Here is a 23,738-nt window from a genome sequence, read left to right on the forward strand (position 1 = left end):
CTCTACAATCAATATGAGTGCCTTCAGATTGAGTGAAATCCCTAAATCACTTGTTTAAGCAAACTACATATCATCTCTACAATCAATATGAGTGCCTTCGGATTGAGTGAAATCCCTACATCACTTGTTTAGGCAAACTACGTATTATCTCTACAATCAATATGAGTGCCTTCAGATTGAGTTAAATCCCTACATCGCTTGTTTAAGCAAACTACATATTATCTCTACAATCAATATGAGTGCCTTCAGATTGAGTGAAATCCCTAAATCACTTGTTTAAGCAAACTACATATTATCTCTACAATCAATATGAGTGCCTTCGGATTGAGTGAAATCCCTAAATCACTTGTTTAAGCAAACTACATATTATCTCTACAATCAATATGAGTGCCTTCGGATTGAGTGAAATCCCTAAATCACTTGTTTAAGCAAACTACATATTATCTCTACAATCAATATGAGTGCCTTCGGATTGAGTGAAATCCCTAAATCACTTGTTTAAGCAAACTACATATTATCTCTACAATCAATATGAGTGCCTTCGGATTGAGTGAAATCCCTAAATCACTTGTTTAAGCAAACTACATATTATCTCTACAATCAATATGAGTGCCTTCAGATTGAGTGAAATCCCTAAATCACTTGTTTAAGCAAACTACATATTATCTCTACAATCAATATGAGTGCCTTCGGATTGAGTGAAATCCCTAAATCACTTGTTTAAGCAAACTACATATTATCTCTACAATCAATATGAGTGCCTTCGGATTGAGTGAAATCCCTACATCGCTTGTTTAAGCAAACTACATATTATCTCTACAATCAATATGAGTACCTTCGGATTGAGTGAAATCCATAAATCACTTGTTTAAGCAAACTACGTATTATCTCTACAATCAATATGAGTGCCTTCGGATTGAGTGAAATCCCTAAATCACTTGTTTAAGCTAACTACATATTATCTGTAAGGATATGGTTATGTACCTGTTTGAAGGCAACGTTGATGTCTTTGCTGAGTTCCATGTCCTTGAACATGCCCTCCAGTTTCGACGTGAAGCCGCCACCACACTCCTGCTTCAACTTGGACAACATGGACTTTTCTGCGTCTACACTCGCAGACTTGCCCACCAGCAGTCTCTTCGCTAGATCCTGCACACAAGCACATCCATCTTGTTCAGTTCACACTTACGATTTTAACGATCATTACAATTAACATGTAGGCTCTGCCCATGTGCCAGACATGTGTACTATCTGCGTCTACACTCGCAGACTTGCCCACCAGCAGTCTCTTCGCTAGATCCTGCACACAAGCACATCCATCTTGTTCAGTTCACACTTACGATCTTAACGATCATTACAATTAACATGTAGGCTCTTCCCATGCCAACGCCAGTTGGCATTACATGTTAACTATCCTTTGTAATGTTTTTTATACAATGTAGTTCTGAAAAATTACAAAATAAGAACAATTTGTTGAAGTAAAACAAGTTACATGTTTCAATGTTTTATTTATATCTTGTATGCAATATCTTACAACTTTCATGATGTGTATAGTGGGCACCATTATGTATTTTTGTCTTAGGGATGATTTACTTATTTTTCCAATCTGAAAGCTGAAAATATTGAAAATAAAAAACCCGCATTTGGAAATACACTAGGAAAATAGCCTCTTACAACAATCTAGCCCAAACTATTTTTACAAACAATGACCTTGACAAAACTGCAATATCAGAGCGGTTGTGTCTCCTTTCGAATGTGCATTGATATGTGTTGTGGAATAGTTACTTTTTAATAATTTATGATCTGAGTTTTAACCATTGTACACTACTGAATGTTTAATTATTCTAAAATAAGTTTGTATTTATAGCCTTTTGAATTGTGTTTTCTTGTACTTATCTATGTAATCACCATTATCAATGCAATATTTTTTCATAAATACATAGAGTCCTCAAAAAGTAAACCACACCAGTAGTACATTTGCTATAAATAACTTAAGTTCTTCATATTACAATTCAATATCCAGCCTACTCTGTTGCAGAATGTTTGTAAAGTATTTATCATGCAGTGAAAGTAACTGCTACTTTTTCAGTAGAACACAAATCGGAAGATTAAATACTTTAAATCTTCTAAAGTCCAATGTTTCAAATACTCACATGTTTTCGATTCAAAAAACAGTATATTATTTAAACTTGCCTTTGCCAACAGATCCAACAAATATCAATAAAAACTGAATTGATTTACCTTTTTGTAGAAGGCCTCAAAGACGTCTTTACCGTGGATGAATCTGAACAACACCATTATCTTGTCCAGGAGTTTCTCCAGCTCCTCTTCTGTGGCTTCTTTGTTGCCAGCTCTCAACTTGCAGTCCACGAACTTGGCTGCAAATTTGTCACTGGTTTTAGTCCAAGTTAATAATACAATTTTTTAAATATTAACAAATCGACTAAATGTGACCACGTATAAAGTTATACATCGTTTTAACCAATGGTTGGGCCCGGATAAACGCTATTCAGCGTCCTGCTTGAGGTGGCCCTGCTGTCAACAAAACCCCAGGATCTAGGGTAGTGTCTCGAGTGTGCACTCTGCGCGGTGACGGCCCTCGGCGCCGCGCAGTAGTGGTGCCAGTCCGGGTCCGCCTGGAATCGCACCACACACAAAAACTTGTTTTTGACTGAGGGCACCCCAATCCCACGGTGTGAAGCGACCCGTGCCTAAGGGATGCATGGCGCAGGGGTTGTGCGTCGTAAACGGAGCCCTTGGGGGTTGCCCTTACCTGGTCATGCGGGGCTCTGGCTGGGTGGACTGTTATTTCCTCGGTACTCGTGGGACCTTGTATGGAGTCTTTTAAAAATAAACAAAAAACACCAACAGATTTAGATCTGGAAGAACTGCAACGGGCAGTTGCATCCGGCACCCAGGCCTTGGATGTATCTGCCTGTTCTTCTAGCGCTACCACCATCGACGACGATGTAGTACTCGATGATGCTAGCGGAAGGGTTGAATCCATGGACACAGACACTGGAGCATGTGTAATGGACTACAACCTTAAGCTCCCCTTTAAACTGCGCAAGCGTTGGGCGATGGAGCAGAAAAAGGCCGACGGCACCTGGCTTCCGGACAGTCAATGGAGGAGGCAAACGGGCAAGAGGTCGGCCAATGAAAGAAGAAAGATAAAAAGACAGAGGGAGGCAGCACCGGAGGCAACTGCAGGTGCGGTCTCTACTCCTATTGGGAAGAGAGGGCGCTCGGGCGGTTCTTCGGCGGAAAAAACCCCTGCCGAAGAGGCGCCCGACCGCACCTCCTGAGCAAGCAGCGCATGCGACGAGTACCAATCCCTCAACGGAGGAGGGGTTGGGAGAAACATTCAGGGAAGTTCTGACGGGACATAAGTTAGTCTTGGTCCCTGCTAACTTTCCTGAGAGGCGCCTCTCAGAGGAGGAGGCTATGGAACTTCGGGGGCGCATTCTCGACGAGGTACTCTCAGCAGAGGGTGTGTGCCTGCAGTTCAAAAGGTGTTTCCCCGAAAGGGGGGCTCTCGTCATGCTTTGTGGCAATGACGAGACCAGGGATTGGCTGCGGGGTCTGGCTCCGGGGCTGGGGATCGGTGGCCCTGGGGGAATAGGGGTGATCTGTGGGGACTACAAAGACCTCATAAGATCTACCAAGGTCTTCCTAAGGGTCGATGGTCCCATGGCCGGGAAGGACTCTGCGACCATTCTCAAGGCCATTAATAAACAGAATGCTGGGATCTCTGTGTCGGACTGGAGGGTTGTTGGAGATGTCCACACGGGAGATTCCAGAACTCTTGTAATTTTAATAGATGAACAGTCTTCAACCACTCTTAAGGGGAGGGGCTGGAGGGTGTTCATTGGTGTGGAGCAGGTCCAGCTGAGGGCGCGGGGTGGGGCGGTTGATCATGGGGATCAAGGTTCTTCAGATCAACCTGCAGCACAATAAGGCTGCCTCGGCTGTATTCTGCAGACGCTTCCTGTCGGAAGATTTTCACGTGGCTCTGATACAGGAACCTTGGATCAGCAAGGGAAAAATATCAGGGCTTTCAATGACAGGGGTGAAAATATTTAGTGCCCAGGTTGAAAATGCCAGGACATGTATTGTTGTAAGCAACAAGGTGGACAGCATTCCTGTTCTGGAATTTTGTTGCAGGGATCTCGCCACAGTCAGGTTGATGGTGGCTGGTACTGGACGAGCCCTGCTAGTTGCATCATCATATCTACCGTATGATGATGCGGAGTCCACGCCCTCCAGGGAACTGGCTGCCTTGGTGGACCATGTTGGGAGGAGTGGAGCGGAACTGGTGGTGGGATGCGACGCCAACTCGCACAACGAGGCGTGGGGCAGCACCAACACTAATAACAGAGGTAAGTTACTTCTAGAATACATAATGTCCCGTAGTCTAATGATCGCAAATGTGGGAAATGCGCCCACGTTTCGCACGAGGACAAGAAGGGAGGTGCTAGATGTGACCATGATGTCGGAGGGTATGGCTGGTCGGATGCATGGCTGGCATGTGTCTGACGAGCCTTCCCTCTCTGATCATGCTCACATCTGTTTTAAGATCGGTGAACAGATGCTGGAAAAAGTTCAGTATAGGAATCCGAGGAACACAAACTGGGTATCCTACAAGGAAAACCTCAGGGCACGGCTGGATTCTGATTCCACTAATGGGAAACGGATTCACAGCGCGGCGCAGCTTGACGAATCTGCTGACGGTCTAACTTCTGCGATTGTCGGCTCCTTCGATCTCAGCTGCCCGATTATAAACAAAAACAGATCTAAGGTAGCCTGGTGGAGCTCTGAATTGGCCTCTTTGAGGAAGAGGGTCAGGGCTCTATTCAGGAGAGCCAAAACTTGGGGTACTTGGGACACCTACCACGAGGCTCTTGCACTGTACAACCGCAAGGTTCGTACGGCTAAGAGGTTAGCCTGGAAGAAGCTCTGCACCGATATTGACAGTGTGCAGGGCAGTGCAAGGCTGCAAAAGCTATTGGCAAAGAATCCCATCTCGCCGCTTGGTAGTCTCAAGGACGATCAAGGTGTTTACATTACTGAGCCGGAAGGAGTTCTGAAAGTCATGATGGGAACACACTTCCCGGACTGTATTGTTCATGAGGGTGAACAACCACCCGAAAGTGAGGGGAGACATGCGGGTCGCGCCACTCATTCGCAGTGGAGTCTGGCGCACCGTATTGTTACCTTCAGTAGGATTGAGTGGGCTATTAACTCATTCAGTCCTTACAAGGCTCCTGGGGGCGACGGGGTGAGACCGGTTTGCTTGCAGCGGGGATTGGACATTCTCCTTCCACAGCTGTGCAGACTGTTCAGAGCCTCCGTGGCTCTCAGGTACATCCCACTACCCTGGAGAGTGTCCAGAGTGGTGTTCATACCGAAGCAGGGGAGGGCGGGCATGGATCGGCCGAAGTCTTTCAGGCCAATATGCCTGTCCTCCTTCCTTCTCAAAACCATGGAGAAAATGGTTGCCAGGTTTGTTTGGGAGGGAGCTCTTCTGGAGCGACCTTTGCATCCTAACCAGCATGCCTACACTCCAGGAAAGTCATGCGACTCGGCCCTGCATCAATTGGTATGCAGGATTGAGAAGACGCTGGCGGCAAAAGAGGTAGCCATAGGAGTCTTTTTAGACATTGAAGGTGCCTTTGATAATACAGCCACTCAGGCGATTATCAATGCGGTCTCGGGACGTGGCGTTGATGGTCAGGTGTGTGACTGGATAGGGGCCTTGCTCACGGACAGGGTTGTTGTTTCAACCCTCATGGGAGCAAGTGTTAGTGCAAAGGCTACGAGGGGCTGTCCGCAGGGCGGCGTTCTCTCTCCTCTTCTGTGGAACCTGGTTGTGGATGACCTGCTGAATTCTTTGAATAGCAGCGGTGTCTTTGCACAAGGGTACGCAGATGATATTGTGATTCTTGTGAGTGGCAAGTTCAACACAACAATCACGGAATTGACCAATGCTGCTCTGAACATGGTGGGAAACTGGTGTGATAAGGTTGGCCTCACCGTCAACCCCACCAAGGCTGCCGTGGTTGCCTTTACCAGGAGGCGACAGATGGAGGGCATTGGTCCTTTTCTATTTAAAGGCTCACCCGTTGAGCTGAAGCCTGAGGTCAAGTACCTGGGCGTGATCCTAGATAGGGTTCTAAACTGGGGACCTCATCTAGAAAGGGTCATTGCCAGGGGTAAGTGGTCTCTAATGCAATGCAGACGTGTGATAGGTGGGCCCTGGGGACTGAAGCCGAGGCTCTTGTACTGGCTTTATGTTTCCGTGGTCAGACCTGCACTAATGTACGGAGCTGTCGTATGGTGGCCAAAAATGGAAGCCAAAACGGTGGTAGCACGTTTGGCAGGTATCCAAAGGATGGCCTGCCTCGCTATCACAGGGGCCTTTCCTAGTGCGCCAGGCGCGGCTCTGGACTGTTGTCTTAATCTCGCCCCCCTGGACATTGTCATTCGAGCTATGGCCAGGAAGAGTGCCTACTGTCTGCAGCAGACGGGATTCTGGTCGGGCTGCAGCGGTGGGCACTGCAGAATTAGCACTCTGATACAGGAGGATGTTTTGCATATGATCTCTGATCAGATGCCACAAAAGTTTTCCTTTGACAAACCCTTTAGGATTATTTTGCCCTCAAGGGATGATTGGTCAGAGGGGAAGCAACCTCTTCCACCAGCGGAGCTCGAATGGTACACAGACGGCTCTAAAACAAAAAGCGGCACAGGTGCTGGAATTCTGGGAGTGAGACCATGTAGGGAGCTGGTGGTTCCTATGGGTCCGTATCCGACAGTCTTTCAAGCGGAGGTCGCAGCCATTATGGAATGTACTCGTGAGAATCTTCGTCTGCGATATAGGGGCAAGACGATTAACATTTTCACGGACAGTCAGGCAGCGCTGATGGCGCTGGATTCTTGCGCAATCAAATCCAAACTGGTTTGGGATTGCTATCAGACCGTTTCCTCCCTTGCCAGAATCAACAATGTAACCGTTTGTTGGGTTCCTGGTCATAAGGGGATTTCTGGGAACGATAGAGCTGATGCCCTGGCCAACCAGGGCTCAGCAACAATTATGACGGGCCCTCAACCATTCTGCGGTGTTCCAAGGTGTGAATCCTCTAGGGTTGTCTCGAAATGGATTCGCGCGGAGCATGGGAGAAGGTGGAGGTTGCATCCGGGTTTGAGAGTGAGTAGAATGGTATTACAGTCACCTTCCTCCAAGGTGGCCTCGGACCTTCTCTCATTAAACAGATCAATGTCTTCCAAGGTCATTGGTCTCATTACAGGGCATGGTCACCTGAAGAAGCATCTACACAGAGTTGGTATCCTTCAGGAGGATCCGCTCTGTGGAAGGTGTAATGAGCAGGAGGAGACTGCTGAGCACCTGCTCTTTGATTGCCCAGCAATAGCAAGAGAGCGGTATGCCATCTTTGGTAGCTTGAACAGGGGTGGCGAGTTTTCCCAGGAGGACTTGATAGGTTGTTTTCGGCGGTTTGTTGAACTGCTGAAGTTGTAGACTGGTAGTCCTCATGGTGTTTTCGGGGTGCGCAAAAGGCCCTTGAGGCTTAAGTGCATGGCAGTAGGCCGCCCCAAGGAAGGAAAAAAAAAAAAAAAAAAAAAAAAAAAAAAAAAAAAACCTCGTAGGACCAGTTGTGCAATTTTGAGATAGCAGAATAATGCACTCAAAAAAATGCCTGGTAAATTTGAGGACTCTTTTATAATACTTATATAAAAAGACTAGTTGTCTATAAATTACAGTGTTTTTGTTTTGTTTTAGAATATAAAGATTATTAATTTAAAAAAGGTTTAATAACATTTAAGTAATTAATAACGATTTTAAAAGTATTTTACCTTTAAATAAATTATGAAAATTATAACCTCCTTAACTGAAAAGGAAATGAAATTGGCCTTGTCAAAGTTTTTATTCCTCTCAAAAATTTGTATGAGTAAATAAAAGATTTCTACTAAAAGTAATTCCATTGTTGGCACCTCATGTTAACAGAAGAAGAGAGAATGGAAAACATTGGAGGTCCCATTTGGCATAGCGTAGAACTGACATTAGAATTTGGGACCAGAAATTGCTTCACCAGGTGTTGCTGGTTTTGTCCTATCAAGACCTTTAGTTGCAGTTATTACATCAAAGGATCCCATTTAAAATGTTACATTAACTTCCATCCTCAGTTTGAGAAACAAGAATGTTATTATAAAATCTGCCAAAAACTTCTCCAGGTGATATTATTTCATATCTCTAAAGCCCCTAATTGTGTGTACAGTGTAGTATAGGTTTTGGTACAAAATGGTTTGAAAAGCATGGTTTTGCCATACACTTATTTTTTACACCAGTTCTTAAATATAAACATTTTTTTCTTCAGAAATGTAATGATTTTTACTGCTCTTTAAATAAATAATCTCTATTGCAAAGTTCCAGCTATTCACAATTGATGTGTTTCATAGTGTATTTATATGCAGATATATATATAAAAGTATACTACAGATCTTCAATCTTGAACGGTGAACTCACCAATCAGCTCTGCTGGCTTGTTGGCTCTCTGATTGACAAAGTGTTCAAAGGCTTCTTTAAGGCTGTTCCCGAACTTGTCGTTTTTTCTGGAAACACGTACACACGACATTGTCCATCTTGTCCTTGAAATCCAACAGTTCCTGGACCATCGTCTTGTCCTTCTCAGGGTCTATCACGATTGTTCTCCCTTTTTTCTGCAACAAGAAACATTCAGCATTTTGGTTAGGAAAGAAGAATTACGATGTTAACTTGTACTCAGTCTCACAATTATTCTCAGACATTCAAATGAACAGCAGAAACAGTGAGAGATAAAACAGCAAAAGGAATTATAACAACTGAAAGAGAATGTGTGAAAATGATAAGTAAGTGTAAGCTACCTTGATATACGTGTTGAAGTTGGCACAGAGCTCTTGCAGACCTTTCTTGACTCTTGTGAAGAGGCTATACAGAAGAGCCAACTCGTCTACTCTGTTCTCTTCTAGCAAATTGTCTAAACCTTTCTGTAGAAACTGTTGTCAGGTGTTCACTTAACAGCTGTTTCTCCACCTGATCACAGAACACAACTATTAACCAAGAACAAATATTGGAACTTTCTGAGGATCAACGTACTTGGAACATTTTATATAAAGACCCAACTGACATATTTGGTTTTGTGTCAAAAATTTGAATAAAACACAAACATCATTTCTCAAATAAAATAAGATACAAATTAACCCTCACCATTCCAAAATCCTCATACGTATGGCTTTCTCAAAATTCTCAAAAGAAGCATTCCTCTCTGGCCTATAATTAGATGTAATTATGCACCTTACAGGGAATTTTAAGTTACTGAATAATATTTTTGGATCACATTATTAATTCGAATTATAAATAGCTACAGTTTCTGTAACCTAGCACAACTACATTAACAGAATCAACCATCAAAATACAGAATGGAGAAGAAAAAAGAAGTTTAGTTATAATCCATTCCTCACTCTCCAAGAAAAGAAAAACCATTACTAATAATACTCCTTCCATCCACCTCATAATGCAAGTGAAAGTCCACAACTAGCTTCTACTTTTGTGTTTATTAAACGATAGGGTGTCCTAGACAGCGGTTTTCAAAATAAAAACAAAAACAGGTAGGTATTTAAATTATCAATTGAATCATAAAAAAATCTGTCAAATAAGAAGTTACTTAATCATTGTTTGAAAGAGCAAAGAGTTTATGCTCAGTTATAGCTGGATTAAATAAGGAAGTTATAGTAGTTAGGCTATACATAACTGTACAAGAAGTGAAAGAATGAGAGAGATAAATTGTGTTTATTTTTCCCTTTACACGCAGAGAGAGTAGCAGAAAGTACATATCATATTAGAACCACACAAACTCTTAGACAAGATCTGGTAAACAATGTTACATAGAATTCTAAACACTGTGTTTACTGTATAACACATTTTGAATGAAAATACATAGATGAGAAAAAATTATTAGAATAAAAAAGTACACAGAAAACACAAAAACAGCTCAAAATTGTTAAGATTATCGTATTGGTCAACTTGTGGTCTACGTACTCACCGTGTGTATCAATGACCACTTGGTGCTCGTGTCCAGGTAATGTAACAGTCTTTCCTTCTCTTCATTAAGTCTCTTGTCCACATGGTGCAAGTACTCAGGCACTTCCATGTCTTGTATGAGCCGCTTGCCCTCCGCCGCATACAGCGCTTCAGTGGCCACAAGGAACCTACGCCATGACGGTGACAAATCACAATTTTCTATGTTTCAATGTTGAAGTAAACTACACTTCAAGATAAAATTTAATGGTTAATTATACAGAGTGTCCCACAATGAGGTTTAAACCTTTGATTTTATATTACTTACCCATTTGTGCATTATTACGCACCAAACATTTTCAAACTTTACACAATTAATAAAGTAGGTTTTAAAAATATTCTGTGAAAATTAAAGCTCCCTAAAAATTGTAGAGACAAAATGGTGACATATTGAAAAAATACAAATGTAAAATATGCATGTTCTTTGAATAATTTTACCGTAAATTGAAACATGTTTTTGGGTATATTTTGATTAAGTTAAATTATGCATATTTTATATTTGTTTCTTCTATTTGTCATTGTTAATGTTATCCTTGAGTATTTATTTATTGTAAGGATTAAGTTTTTTTTTTTCTAGAAATGTTAATTATTGCTATTGTTTTTCTTCATAACTTTTGGTATGTTAATTTGAAATTTGTATTTATTATTTTTTATATTGTAACTGAATTTTGGTTAGAATAGAATTAGTAACTAGCATATTTAGTGAAAATGGAGAAAATCCTGAATAGCGTTTTTGCATATACGGAAAAAATAATTTGTAATTTTTGTTATTTATATTGTAACTGAATTATTGGTTAGAATAGACTTAGTAACTAGCATATTTAGCGAAAAATGGAGAAAATCCTGAATAGCGTTTTTGCATATACGGAAAAAATAATTTGTAATTTTTGTTATTTATATTGTAACTGAATTATTGGTTAGAATAGAATTAGTAACTAGCATATTTAGCGAAAATGGAGAAAATCCTGAATAGCGTTTTTGCATATACGGAAAAAATAATTTGTAATTTTTGTTATTTATATTGTAACTGAATTATTGGTTTAGAATAGACTTAGTAACTAGCATATTTAGCGAAAATGGAGAAAAATCCTGAATAGCGTTTTTGCATATACGGAAAAAATAATTTGTAATTTTTGTTATTTATATTGTAACTGAATTATTGGTTAGAATAGAATTAGTAACTAGCATATTTAGCGAAAATGGAGAAAATCCTGAATAGCGTTTTTGCATATACGGAAAAAATAATTTGTAATTTTTGTTATTTATATTGTAACTGAATTATTGGTTAGAATAGAATTAGTAACTAGCATATTTAGCGAAAATGGAGAAAATCCTGAATAGCGTTTTTGCATATACGGAAAAAATAATTTGTAATTTTTGTTATTTATATTGTAACTGAATTATTGGTTAGAATAGAATTAGTAACTAGCATATTTAGCGAAAATGGAGAAAATCCTGAATAGCGTTTTTGCATATACGGAAAAAATAATTTGTAATTTTTGTTATTTATATTGTAACTGAATTATTGGTTAGAATAGAATTAGTAACTAGCATATTTAGTGAAAATGGAGAAAATCCTGAATAGCGTTTTTGCATATACGGATAAAATAATTTGTAATTTTTGTTATTTCAAAGAATAACTCACTTGGACTCGAATGCGTCTTGATAGATCTGTAAGTCTGAGAGCATTCTGAGCAGAGATTTGAGCAGAGTTCTGTCTACTGTGTCACCTTGTCTCTCTTTCTCTATCAACATAAGCAATCCCTCCACGGTGCGTGTCTGGACCAGCGTGTTGAGGACTATATGGTGTCTAAACAGATCCAGTCCCATGTCCCTGGCAGACAAAACATATGTTTGATACCTACTGTTATGTATGATCTAGAATCCAGTCATTAACCTTTATCTTTTACCGCCAAGCCAGATTATCTATAGATTCAAGATTCTTTATTTGTCATTAGATAACAATTCTGTTACAATGGACTTTGTCAACATGGAAATAGTACAAGTAGTAGAATAAAAACAAATCAAAGTAAATAAAATAACCATTAAAAATGGTAAAATTTAACAAAATAGAATTATAATTTTGTTTTGTATTGGTAGAGCAGAAAGAAGATTACATTATCAGTCATAAGAATGATGAAAATATCTTTTATGTAAACAACATAAAAAACTATTATTAAAGTGTACAAATATTTATATGTCACTAAGCAATAAAAATATAAAAGTATGTAGATTGTTTTGCAATAAAAAATAACATTACTTGGTCCAATGAAATAAGAATAATAAAAATAGCAAAGAGTAGTAATAATAAGCAGATAAACAATAACAATATAATTAATAACAATAACACTAAATAGTAACAATCAAAATATAAACAATAACAATAAATAACAACAATTACAATAAATAAATAATAACAATGTATTAATAGTTTTTTAACAAATTTCAACAATATAAAAATTAGTCTTAACTAAAATAATAATATATTCTTTTAAGATATATGAAACACAAAAGTTAAAATTTTTAAGTGTCAACATTGGTTGCTAAATAACATTGGTTTGTCAATTGTATAGAATATATGATCTTTTAACAATTTGCCAAGGACTATTTTAAATTTATAAATAAATGCTGACATACCACACACTTTCTGGCGGCTTATTAAACAACTTAATTTTCTTATTCGGTTTTAGTTTTTTTCAAGCCTAACCTTACATAAATGTGACATATACCTATTTCTAGTCTTATATACATGAACATCTTATCTAATTGTATAATTTTGTAGATGTTCTTGTAAAGTTCAACACTGACAAGACTGTAATATATCTCTCTATATATACACACAGACAAGGTAACATAATTATTTTTAGTTCTCTAAAGGCTGTTAAACAAGAATCCAAGAAACATCTAGATTCTAAATTATTCTTACTGCCTTTTTTTCCGTACAAAAGCTGTTTGAGAATGACAACCGTTTCCCCACAAGGTTATTCTACACACCAGATTAGAATGAAAAAAAGCATAATAGGAATTTACTAATAAATCTTCAGCAACACAGTTTTTTCAAATACGCATAAGGAAAGTAACTCTAGCTAACTTTTTAGAAAGAGTATTTATATGGATTTCCCAGCTTAACCTACATCTAAATGAATTCCCGGTAACTTGACAGGCTTAATATCTTTATATACATTATGGAAAAAACATTATACACTCAGTTTTAGAATCATTGATAACTAAATTGTTAGCCTGAGACCACTTGGTTGCTACCTTCATTGAATTTTCATGCTGAGCTATTATTCAAAGTACTGTGGTGATTTAAGAGAGTGGTATCATCCTCAAAGAGAACCGACCTACAAGGAACATTGAAGGAAAAATCATTAACATCTACAAGTGAAAAGCATTAAAATCTACATAATAATTAACATTGCTATCAATGGCAGGAGTAGGTTTTGTGTAGAACCTTTGAATAGATTTAGTGTATTGCAGATCATTGTCACCTTTAACATTGCTTGGAAAATAATTAACAATAATTTAACTTATAATTTCAAACACAGTACACCTAGAACCAGCCCAGACATTTTCTATCAGTATTTCATTGACTCTGTTACAGAAATAACATAAAATCTAAGCAGTACTTCTAACAGCTCAAATAAGTTGCTACGAAAATATAATGTTCACTTACAATTCAAAACGTTGTGGATTGAAATCATACAAGAAAGCATTTTTCATGCATTAAGAAATCAGAATAATACTGATAGTTATAACGTGTCTAATAGTCTTACAAAAAATATTCCCACAATAATTGTTGTTCTCTCACTTATTGTTTTAATTTGTGTCTAAAGAATAGTTATTTTCTGAGAAACTGAAAATTTCTTGTATTTGCCCTGTTTTCGAAAAAGGCCCAAGAAATAAACCAGAGAGTTACTGACCAATCTCCATTATTTCAGTTTTTGGGAAATCACTAGAGGTTGTGGTCTAACGACAAATTTGCGAAACAATATCTTGAATCACCTGCTGTTTGGCTTTTGGAGAAGTAAACCTACCAAACAAGCTTTAGACACATCGGTAAGGGACATTTCTCAGGATATGGAGAAAAGGCTTTTGCTCACGCCATATTATGTGACCTGAGCTAGACTCTTGATTGTGTGGATGTGGAAAATCTTGCTGTGAAATTATGTTTTTATAGTTTTGGCAATAGATAATTTCATTTTTCACATCTTATTTAAATATCAGAAAACTAAAAGTATCCGTTGATGGATAAAGTGTGAGGAGACAGCAGTGAGATATGGAGTACCTCAGGAATCCGTACTTGGCCCACTGCTGTTTCTCATATATATTAACCCTTTTAGGACCAGACCAAAATTTGACATGTGCAAAGAAAATTTTTGCGTGTTTCTGGCCATGCTCCAAGAACTGTGCATATCAAAAATGTGCGATTTTTCAATCGTTTGAGAGAAAAATCATATCTTCAGAACTAATTACTGTACAGATTTGTTTTTAGGCTTAAAATGTTTATAATTAAATTGTTCATTGTGAAAAAATAAATTTAAGTCATTATATAGCAAAAAACAATTTGATTTATCTGTTTATCAACTAAAACAAATAAAAAAAAAATAAAAAAAATTGAGTTTGATCTTCAATAACTACCAAAAATAAGAATAAATTATCCGTGGGAAATGGTATTTATTAGTTCTACATATAATTCTCTATAACTGTACAAAATTTGAAAGCCCTGGAATAAAAAATAAAAAGTTTGTAAATGAATTAAATTTTTCTGTAACACTGGTTAAAACACACTTTTCAGCATTAGCCTAACATACAAAACCTTATAGGTTACTAAGGATATTATTCGGTACTTTGGGATTATACCGACCACACCAGTATGAAGAACAAAAAAATATACATTTATAGAAACAAACATGATAGAACGAAAAAAAACAACTCTTTAATTACAAAATTACAAATTTACAACGATTATCAATTGTTAATGGGATCAGATTCCGTTATATGCCCCCAACGCTTAAACTTTTTTGAATGAACTTAGAACGTTATAAAACGATGTAGTTGAGTAACAGAACTAACATTCCATCAATCAACAAGCATTTCCAGGTATTGTGATCGGTATTGTTGTCGCTGTTATCTTATCTTAGTATCTTAGAGTTTAGTTTTTGTTGAATTTTTGTGTTTGTAGAAATGTAGGGGTAAAACACGGAAGTACAACAAAGCGACGCACCAGCTGAACGGGCGGCGAGACTCTGCAATCACGTTATCTACTAGACCGCTCGACTTTGATCTCTGTCTGAGGATGGGGAGGGGTTTGCAATAAGACAATTCCTGTTTTATATTGACGAAATATTGTTCTACGCTAATCTAGTAATCAGTAGAAACAAAATGTCAAATAACGATTCATGTCTGGGTGTGGCCCGGTATAATCCCAAAGTACCCTGACAACATTACGATGCAACATGACCGTAAAATATTTTTTTTCACCAAGCTGATGATTCCAAAGACGTTTAAAATTTGATATCATAGTAAGAAACATACAGGGAATAGAAAAATAGTATATTTATCCCATATAGAAGATTAAAATATCTCTTAAAAAATATGAAAAGTCCACCGGCGATAAATCAGACGGCTGGTCCTTTTCCCATAGTACGCCGCCGGCGATAAATCAGACGACTGGTCCTTTTCGCATAGTACGCCGCCGGCGATAAATCAGACGACTGGTCCTTAAAGGGTTAATAACCGACTCTTTTCTGTCTCAGGTACTACAATCATGTTTTCTGATGAGACAACATTTTTAAGTACTGGCAAAAATTTAAATGAACTTAATTTAATTACACAGAGTGTTATTTCAGAAGCCTCCAATTGGTTTAAAAGCTATAGTTTTTTTTTTTAATTAACCAAAAACTCAAAATTTTCTATTCAATTTTAGGGCGATTGATGACAATTATGAATTCCACAGTATTATCTAGTAATACAAAATTCTTAGGAATATTTATTGATACAAATCTAAATTGAGTCACACACTTTAAATATATGGGAGGGTACCCGAAAGCAACCGGAATAGCATTGCAGTGGGCAGAACTTGTGTGGCTGACATTTCTGCCGCTAGGTGTGTATAGCACAATTCATAGCCAGTTCAGTGCCGCCTGTATTGTCAATCTGGCTTGTTCCGTTCATCTGTAGTGATTGTTTTTACTAGTGCTGTTTTGTTTTAAATGAATAATGATTTATTCCATCCAAAATACAAGTGCAGATTACAAATAACATAAATGGAATTTACACTGCCACAGTTTCAAGTAGGATGACAGAGCAACAAAAATTGAAACACGAAAATAAAGTCAGACCAGCTTGTGATTGTCCTTTGATAAGAGCAGCACTTCACTCTGTGGCGTCTGTGTTCCTCGCTTATCACAATACACTAACAGTATGTCAATAGTTCATATCTTATGTCTAATATGACTTATTTCTACAACTGAAAACATGAGACCAAATAAAAAATGGCCTTTAAAACAAAATTTTTAAATAAACTAACTACTTTGTTTGGGTTCTTAGTCTATTTCCTAACCATAAGTATATTAGACAAAGGTTGTGAAAATAAATTTAAACTGATATTTGAAAACAAAATAAATAATCAATAATATTAACCACTATTTTTACATTTAGCCATATAGACTAATTTTTACATAAGCACATTGTTTAAAAAACTTAAATCACTATAGCCGAACATCCCCCCCCCCCACCCCCCCCCCCCCCCACCCCCCCCCCCCCCCACCCCCCCCCCCCCCCACCCCCCCCCCCCCCCACCCCCCCCCCCCCCCACCCCCCCAAATAATTTATCGAAGATGTTAGTAATTTGTGGTTCTCGATTCCGCATAAGTAACGAAAATTGTTTTTTTTTTACCTGAAATAATAATTTATCGAAGATGTTATAATTTGTGGTTCTCGATTCCGCATAAGTAACGAAAATTGTTTTTTTTTTACCTGAAATAATAATTTATTGAAGATGTTATAATGTGTAGTCCTAGACTCCAAATAGGTAGCGAACATTAATTTTGTACCTAAAATAATAATTTATCGAAGATATTATAATGTGTCTAGAATGGATTTTGCATAAGTTGTTAGAATCTGCATCGCGAACTCTGTAAGTATATTTGTATCCCAAAGAATGCAGTAGAATAATTATAAATGACCAGGGGGATTTCAAGGAGAAATGTCAAGAAATAAATGTTTAAAAGCTACGCAAACATTTGTAGCTTCCGTCCAAAAAACAGGTCTGAACTCAAACTAAACTGTGATCCACAAATTAATTAACTATCTCTAATCTGTACCAGATGTGCAATATTTTATACGACATATAGCAATATGGCACTGGCTCTGCATGTGATGAGGAAAAAGGAACCTAAAGGGAAACGTAATCCCTGACTCGTGACCAGGACTAGAATAATAACATTAATTGACACGAGCAGCTTTGGGGGTGGGCAAGTGATAAAGAGGGTAGCGAGGGCGATGTTGATTGTCCCAACTTGCTAATTAATTGTCCAGAGGTTAGGTCTTCAAATTAAGGTTGTCTGAAGTGAGACCAGTGATGGATGGATAAGGGTTAGAAAATAATACAATACTAATCATTCCAATTTCATTAAGACGTTATAGTTTGATAAATACTAAGAAACAATTAATACCAATTCTTCTTTAGTGAAAGCAATCCCTTTAGTTTCAAACTTCCAAAAGTGTTTAGTTGCGAGAAAACATTGTAGATGCCAATATGGCTTTTTGAGTAATTTAAACTACAAATTTTAAGATTGTAACATTACAAAATTTTCCGTCAAAAGGATCAATATTAGTTTCAAATATAAGCACAGGTTACTTTTTTTAACTACAACTAACATACAGAAGTTCCATAGGTTGTTTTTAACCTACACAAATTTGAGATTACCCAGCCTTTTTCATTACACAGTTTTAGTTAAAAAATATCTTTTAGAACAAAACTAAAACGATAATCAAAACCTTTGAGTAATTTAAAACAAATTATTTTCACATATGTTTTTTATATAATTTAGAAAGTAGGAGTACTGACTTCGATGAAGTTACGTGCAAAATTTTAAATCTTTAGCTCATTTTAGCCCCGAGATGTTCTGCGGACAGAAAGACAGAGTAACAATAGTGCAAAAAGAAATGTTTTACACTCCCCCCCCCGTATGAGCACTTTCTCAACAGTGTTGCCAAGTTGTGTAAACCCCAGAGCATCTAGTAGTGTAGTCCTTGAAGAGACGTATTGACGTGTGAAGTGCCCGCACGCGCCTCTGCGGCACAAAGACAAATCACTGAGAGGCGGTAATATCGGGCAGCACGTGTGAGTACTTTCTCAACAGTGTTGCCAAGTTGTGCAAACCCCAGAGGTAAGGTTAGAGCATCTAGTAGTGTAGTCCAGAGCATCTAGTAGTGTAGTCCTTGAAGAGACGTATTGACGTGTGAAGTGCCCACACGCGCCTCTGCGGCACAAAGACAAATCACTGAGAGGCGGTAATATCGGGCAGCACGTGTGAGTACTTTCTCAACAGTGTTGCCAAGTTATGCAAACCCCAGAGGTAAGGTTTAGAGCATCTAGTAGTGTAGTCCTTGAAGAGACGTGTTGACGTGTGAAGTGCCCGCACGCGCCTCTGCGGCACAAGCACAAATCACTGAGAGGCGGTAATATCGGGCAGCACGTGTCAGTATTTTCTCAACAGTGTTGCCAAGTTGTGCAAACCCCAGAGGTAAGGTTAGAGCATCTAGTAGTGTAGTCCTTGAAGAGACGTGTTGACGTGTGAAGTGCCCGCACGCGCCTCTGCGGCACAAGCACAAATCAAATGATGAGAGGCGATAATATGTTTCACAATGTGTTTCTTCACCATTTCCTCAACGCAAAGATCAGTTGGAATGCCAACAGCCTACAACAAGCGTCGTCGTGCTTCCAGACACTGGGAATTCGCCTGTGAGATCGGGAGTCACGGAAATCATGCCTTCAGTTGACTCTTTCGACCGCACTCCAGCCCCAGTTGAGCCAACCACTAGGACAGCGTCGCCGCCTCTGGATTCCTTGTCGGAGTTTCCTCCCCTGCAGCCCGGTAGGAGATCGATGTCGGGGACAGGGAGCCTTGGTGATGCTGACTCGGAGTATGGTTCTGACAAGAGGATACCAGTTCTCGTTAACGAACGTTTTTTAGATGTAAGCCAGCAAGTAGAGGTAACCAACCTTGTTTAGTTAATGTCCCGATTCTAGATTGTGAATTTTCTGGTATTAATGTCTCAGTCCGTAGAAATGTTCAAAACAACCAACTCAAAATTCTTCACCTAAATATTCAATATTTTCGTCTAAAAATCTATGAATTGGAGGTATTATTGGCTACCGAAAATACGGATATTGTTTCATTTACCGAACATGGTCTGAAAACTGATGAAATTAAAAATGTGAGTTTTGATAATTACACGCTGGTATACTCATATTGTAGAGGAGTTCGTAAATCAGGAGGTGTTGCTATATTTTGTAAACGTGGCATATCCTCTGAAGTAATCGATCTCTCTCATCTTTCAGAAGACATGATCATGGAAGTTTGTGGGGCTAAATTCACTTTGAAACAATCTTTTACTTTCAATATTATTGGATTATATCGCTCCCCTAACGGAAGCAAAAATGTCTTTTTTAACAAATCGGCAACTAAGTAAAAAGTACAATCTGGTGATCCTTGGAGACTTCAATATTGATTGGTTGGACCATTCAGTAGCTCTCCAGGACATGAAAGACCTCTTACCTTGTTACGGTCTGAGACAACTAGTTAGCTCTCCCACTCGTGAGGACTTGGTCTCCGGCAGGCAGTCATTGCTGGACTGGGTGGTGACTGACATGCCGGAGGGGAGGGTGGCTGTTGAGGTGTTCGGAACAGGACTTTCTGACCACTTCGCTCAGCTCTTCTCTGTATTTGGCGCCGTCGGGGCAATCGTTGCCAACACACGTCCTAACCGTCAGTTAACCTCAAATAACATTTGCTTGTTGAACCTCATGTTATCCAGGGAGCCGTGGAATGACATAAATCAGTTCCTGCCAGCAGATAATACATTTGATAGATTTTTACAAACTTTTAGTTATAATTTTGAAGTCGCTTGTCCTAAGAAATTAGTTAAATTAAAACATAATCACAATAATAAAAAGTGGATTACAAAAGGTATAGTAACTTCAAGCAAAACATTAAAATCTTTACATTTCAATTTAAGAATAAGGCCAACACAAGAGAAAAAGAATCATTATAAATGCTATAAGAAGCTTTACTCTAAAGTTATAAAAAAATGCTAAGTCCAAATATATGTTTGAAACACTCTCATTATCTTCCAATAAAAGCAAAGACGCTTGGAAACTCATCAAGCAGAATGTAAGAAAAGGCTTGAGTTCGAATTCTGAATTAGAAATTGAGATTGAGGGACGTAAGGTAAAGAACAAGCAAGAAATTTGTGACTCATTTAATAGGCATTTCACGACAGTGGGTGAAAATTTGAATAAAAATCGGCACGAACCTCCTTTACAGTTCCAGGTGCAGTACTACCTGCATGATAATCCAGTATCGATGCACCCGGTGACCCCGGGAGAGGTGGTCTCTGCTGTGAAGAGGTTTGAAAAAAACAAAACATCCTCTGTAAGTAAAGTAGTTAAAATCTTGCATTCAAACCATAAGCCAACCTTTGTCTAACATAGTTTCGGCTTCTTTCGGACAGGGCCGGTTCACTCGGGCACTGAAGAGCACAGTTGCGATTCCAATACACAAGGGGGGGCATTGTAATACTCTGGATTCTTATCGTCCCATTTCTCAAATTTCTACCTTTAGTAAGGTCTTCGAGCTAATTTTTCTTGGCCGATTAAATTTTTTCTTCAGTTCGAATGAACTTCTACATAAGAAACAATTTGGATTCACGACGGGTAAAAGTACCGGAGAGGCAATAAGTTTTTTCGTGTCGGATATTGTGACCGAGCTGGATCAAAATCGGCGGACTGTGGGGGTGATGATGGATTTGACAAAAGCGTTCGACTGTGTCGGTCACCCACAGCTTCTGGAGTGTCTAAGGTGTCTCGGTCTGGGGCGCTTGGCTCTACAGTGGCTGAGCTCTTACCTAACTCAGAGAGAGCAGTGTGTGCAGGTTGAGGGTAGTCGTTCATCGTGGGCTCCAGTCAATTTTGGTGTCCCTCAGGGTTCTATCTTGGGACCAGTACTCTACAACCTATATGTAAACAACTTACCCCAGGCGATCCCACATAACCAGCTTGTTATGTACGCTGACGACATAGCCCTCGGGTTTTCTAGCGGGACAGTCGAGGACTTAGAAATTAATAGTCATATAGTTTTGACACAGCTGTACCAATATTTAAATAATTTAAATTTGCATTTGAACTTAAAAAAGACAGTTTTTTTGGAATTTTCAAAACGTATCAAAGATAATTCACCTTTTATGCTAATTAATGAATTCAGTAGTACAACAAAGAAGGTGTGTCAAATATTTGATGGTACAAATAGATGATGACCTCAGCTGGCGTACTCATATCAACTGTGTATGCCAGTCGCTGTCTTCGACTGTATTCCTAATGTCCCAACTTGCCAAATACCGTAACAAGTTTCTTCTTAAACTTGTATACTGCTCTCTCGTTGAGTCTCGCTTGAGATATGGCCTGCTGGTCTGGGGCTCAGCTACACTAGCACAAATTAATAGAGTGTTTGTGTTGCAAAAGCGTGCTGTTCGCGTACTCGCTGGACTGAAAAAACGAGAATCATGCAAAATTGCTTTTAAAGAATTGAACCTCTTAACGCTACCGTCATTGTATATATTTGAAACAATAATGTTTGCAAGATTTAACAGTGTAGCAGTTACTGATGGATCCGCAGTACACGAGCACAACACCCGGGCTCGAGTAAACCTCCGCCAAACTCCACACCAGACCGTTTTGGCAGCGAGTTTACCGCACAATGTCGGTGCCAGGTGCTTTTGGAGACTTCCTGAACCGCTGAAGTGCATCCAAAATAAGGAAGAATTTAAAAGAAAATTAAAGGAGCATTTAGTGGCGGGTTGTTTTTACACGGTGGGAGAGTTTCTAGTATAATAATGTTTTTGTTTTATTGTTTTGTTTTTCTTGCATTATTAGTTGGAACTGTAAACTTCTTTTTAATCGGGCATAAACTAACCATTGTAAAGTTGTGACTCGTTTTACATTTTTATTTTTTTTTTACAATTATTATAATTATGTAGACTAATAAAAAAAAATTTAGTATAATATTTACTGTTGTATAACCATTGTATTTTTATTGTTTTTTTTTTATAAGCTATGTATATACAGCATGTACTTGACTCTATCATACAACAAACGTTGTCTTACGACATTAAAGGAATTTGAATTTGAATATCGGGCAGCATGTGTGAGTACTTTCTCAACAGTGTTGCCAAGTTGTGCAAACCCCAGAGGTAAGGTTAGAGCATCTAGTAGTGTAGTCCTTGACGAGACGTGTTGGCGTGTGAAGTTCCCGCACGCGCCTCTGCGGCACATGCACAAATCACTGAGAGGCGGTAATATCGGGCAGCACGTGTGAGTACTTTCTCAACAGTGTTGCCAAGTTGTGCAAACCCCAGAGGTAAGGTTAGAGCATCTAGTAGTGTAGTCCTTGAAGAGACGTGTTGGCGTGTGAAGTGCCCGCACGCGCCTCTGCGGCACATGCACAAATCACTGAGAGGCGGTAATATCGGGCAGCACGTGTGAGTACTTTCTCAACAGTGTTGCCAAGTTGTGCAAACCCCAGAGGTAAGGTTAGAGCATCTAGTAGTGTAGTCCTTGAAGAGACGTGTTGGCGTGTGAAGTGCCCGCACGCGCCTCTGCGGCACATGCACAAATCACTGAGAGGCGGTAATATCGGGCAGCACGTGTGAGTACTTTACACCCACACCTCTGCCGAGGGCGGAATCTATTTCAGCATGAAGCCTATAATTAATGCAACTAATTAAGTTGCATGATATTACATAGTGTATTTACGGCATATTATATAATTTGGATACAGATTTTCCTCACCAGATTCCGTGTGTCAGGTTTAACAACATAATTTGTTTTTTGAAACTAGTTTAAATCATTTACTGTAAAACATGTAATATTTACTAAACGAAACCTAAAAATCATTAAATACTTATTTAAATATGTACATGTTACAGAAACAACTTGTACAGATTTTAGTTTAACCAGCGGTACCGTTTTTGAGTTGTTTTGAGTGTATAACTTGTTATAACATTTATACCTAGTGTAGTATTACATATCTACTACTAGATCAATAATGTATTTAAGTATATTATGGCACTTTCAATTATTGAATGAGGCCGGACCCGTGTATTTTCACTCGAACACATAAATGAAGGGAGTTTCAGGGTGACATAGTTGAAACAGTTCTTTGCCAGCTATTATGTGACATCTGGGAATTTATTTGATTTATAGAATGTACACTTCTTATTATATATGCATACCAAGTGCATTATTACTAGTTAAAACTTATATTACCGCCGCTTCAGCCAAATTAAGTTAAAATACAAATTTGACGTAGGATTTCTTCCA

General features: G+C 38.7%; 1 protein-coding gene across 1 annotated transcript in view; it reads right to left on the bottom strand.

Moving 5' to 3' along the window:
• LOC124363307 (cullin-4B-like) overlaps nucleotides 1-11,985 on the bottom strand; it is a 38,705-nt gene extending 26,720 nt beyond the window's left edge. The window contains 8 exon segments of the mRNA XM_046818537.1: nucleotides 985-1,149; nucleotides 2,242-2,378; nucleotides 8,543-8,627; nucleotides 8,629-8,736; nucleotides 8,920-9,048; nucleotides 9,050-9,088; nucleotides 10,098-10,263; nucleotides 11,778-11,985. Of these exon segments, the coding sequence (XP_046674493.1) occupies nucleotides 985-1,149; nucleotides 2,242-2,378; nucleotides 8,543-8,627; nucleotides 8,629-8,736; nucleotides 8,920-9,048; nucleotides 9,050-9,088; nucleotides 10,098-10,263; nucleotides 11,778-11,962 (1,014 nt within the window). The 5' untranslated portion in view covers nucleotides 11,963-11,985.
• Nucleotides 11,986-23,738: the final 11,753 nt, after the last annotated feature.

The sequence above is a fragment of the Homalodisca vitripennis genome, chromosome 5 (genome assembly GCF_021130785.1).
Source record: "Homalodisca vitripennis isolate AUS2020 chromosome 5, UT_GWSS_2.1, whole genome shotgun sequence".
Classification (NCBI taxonomy): Eukaryota; Metazoa; Arthropoda; class Insecta; order Hemiptera; family Cicadellidae; genus Homalodisca; species Homalodisca vitripennis.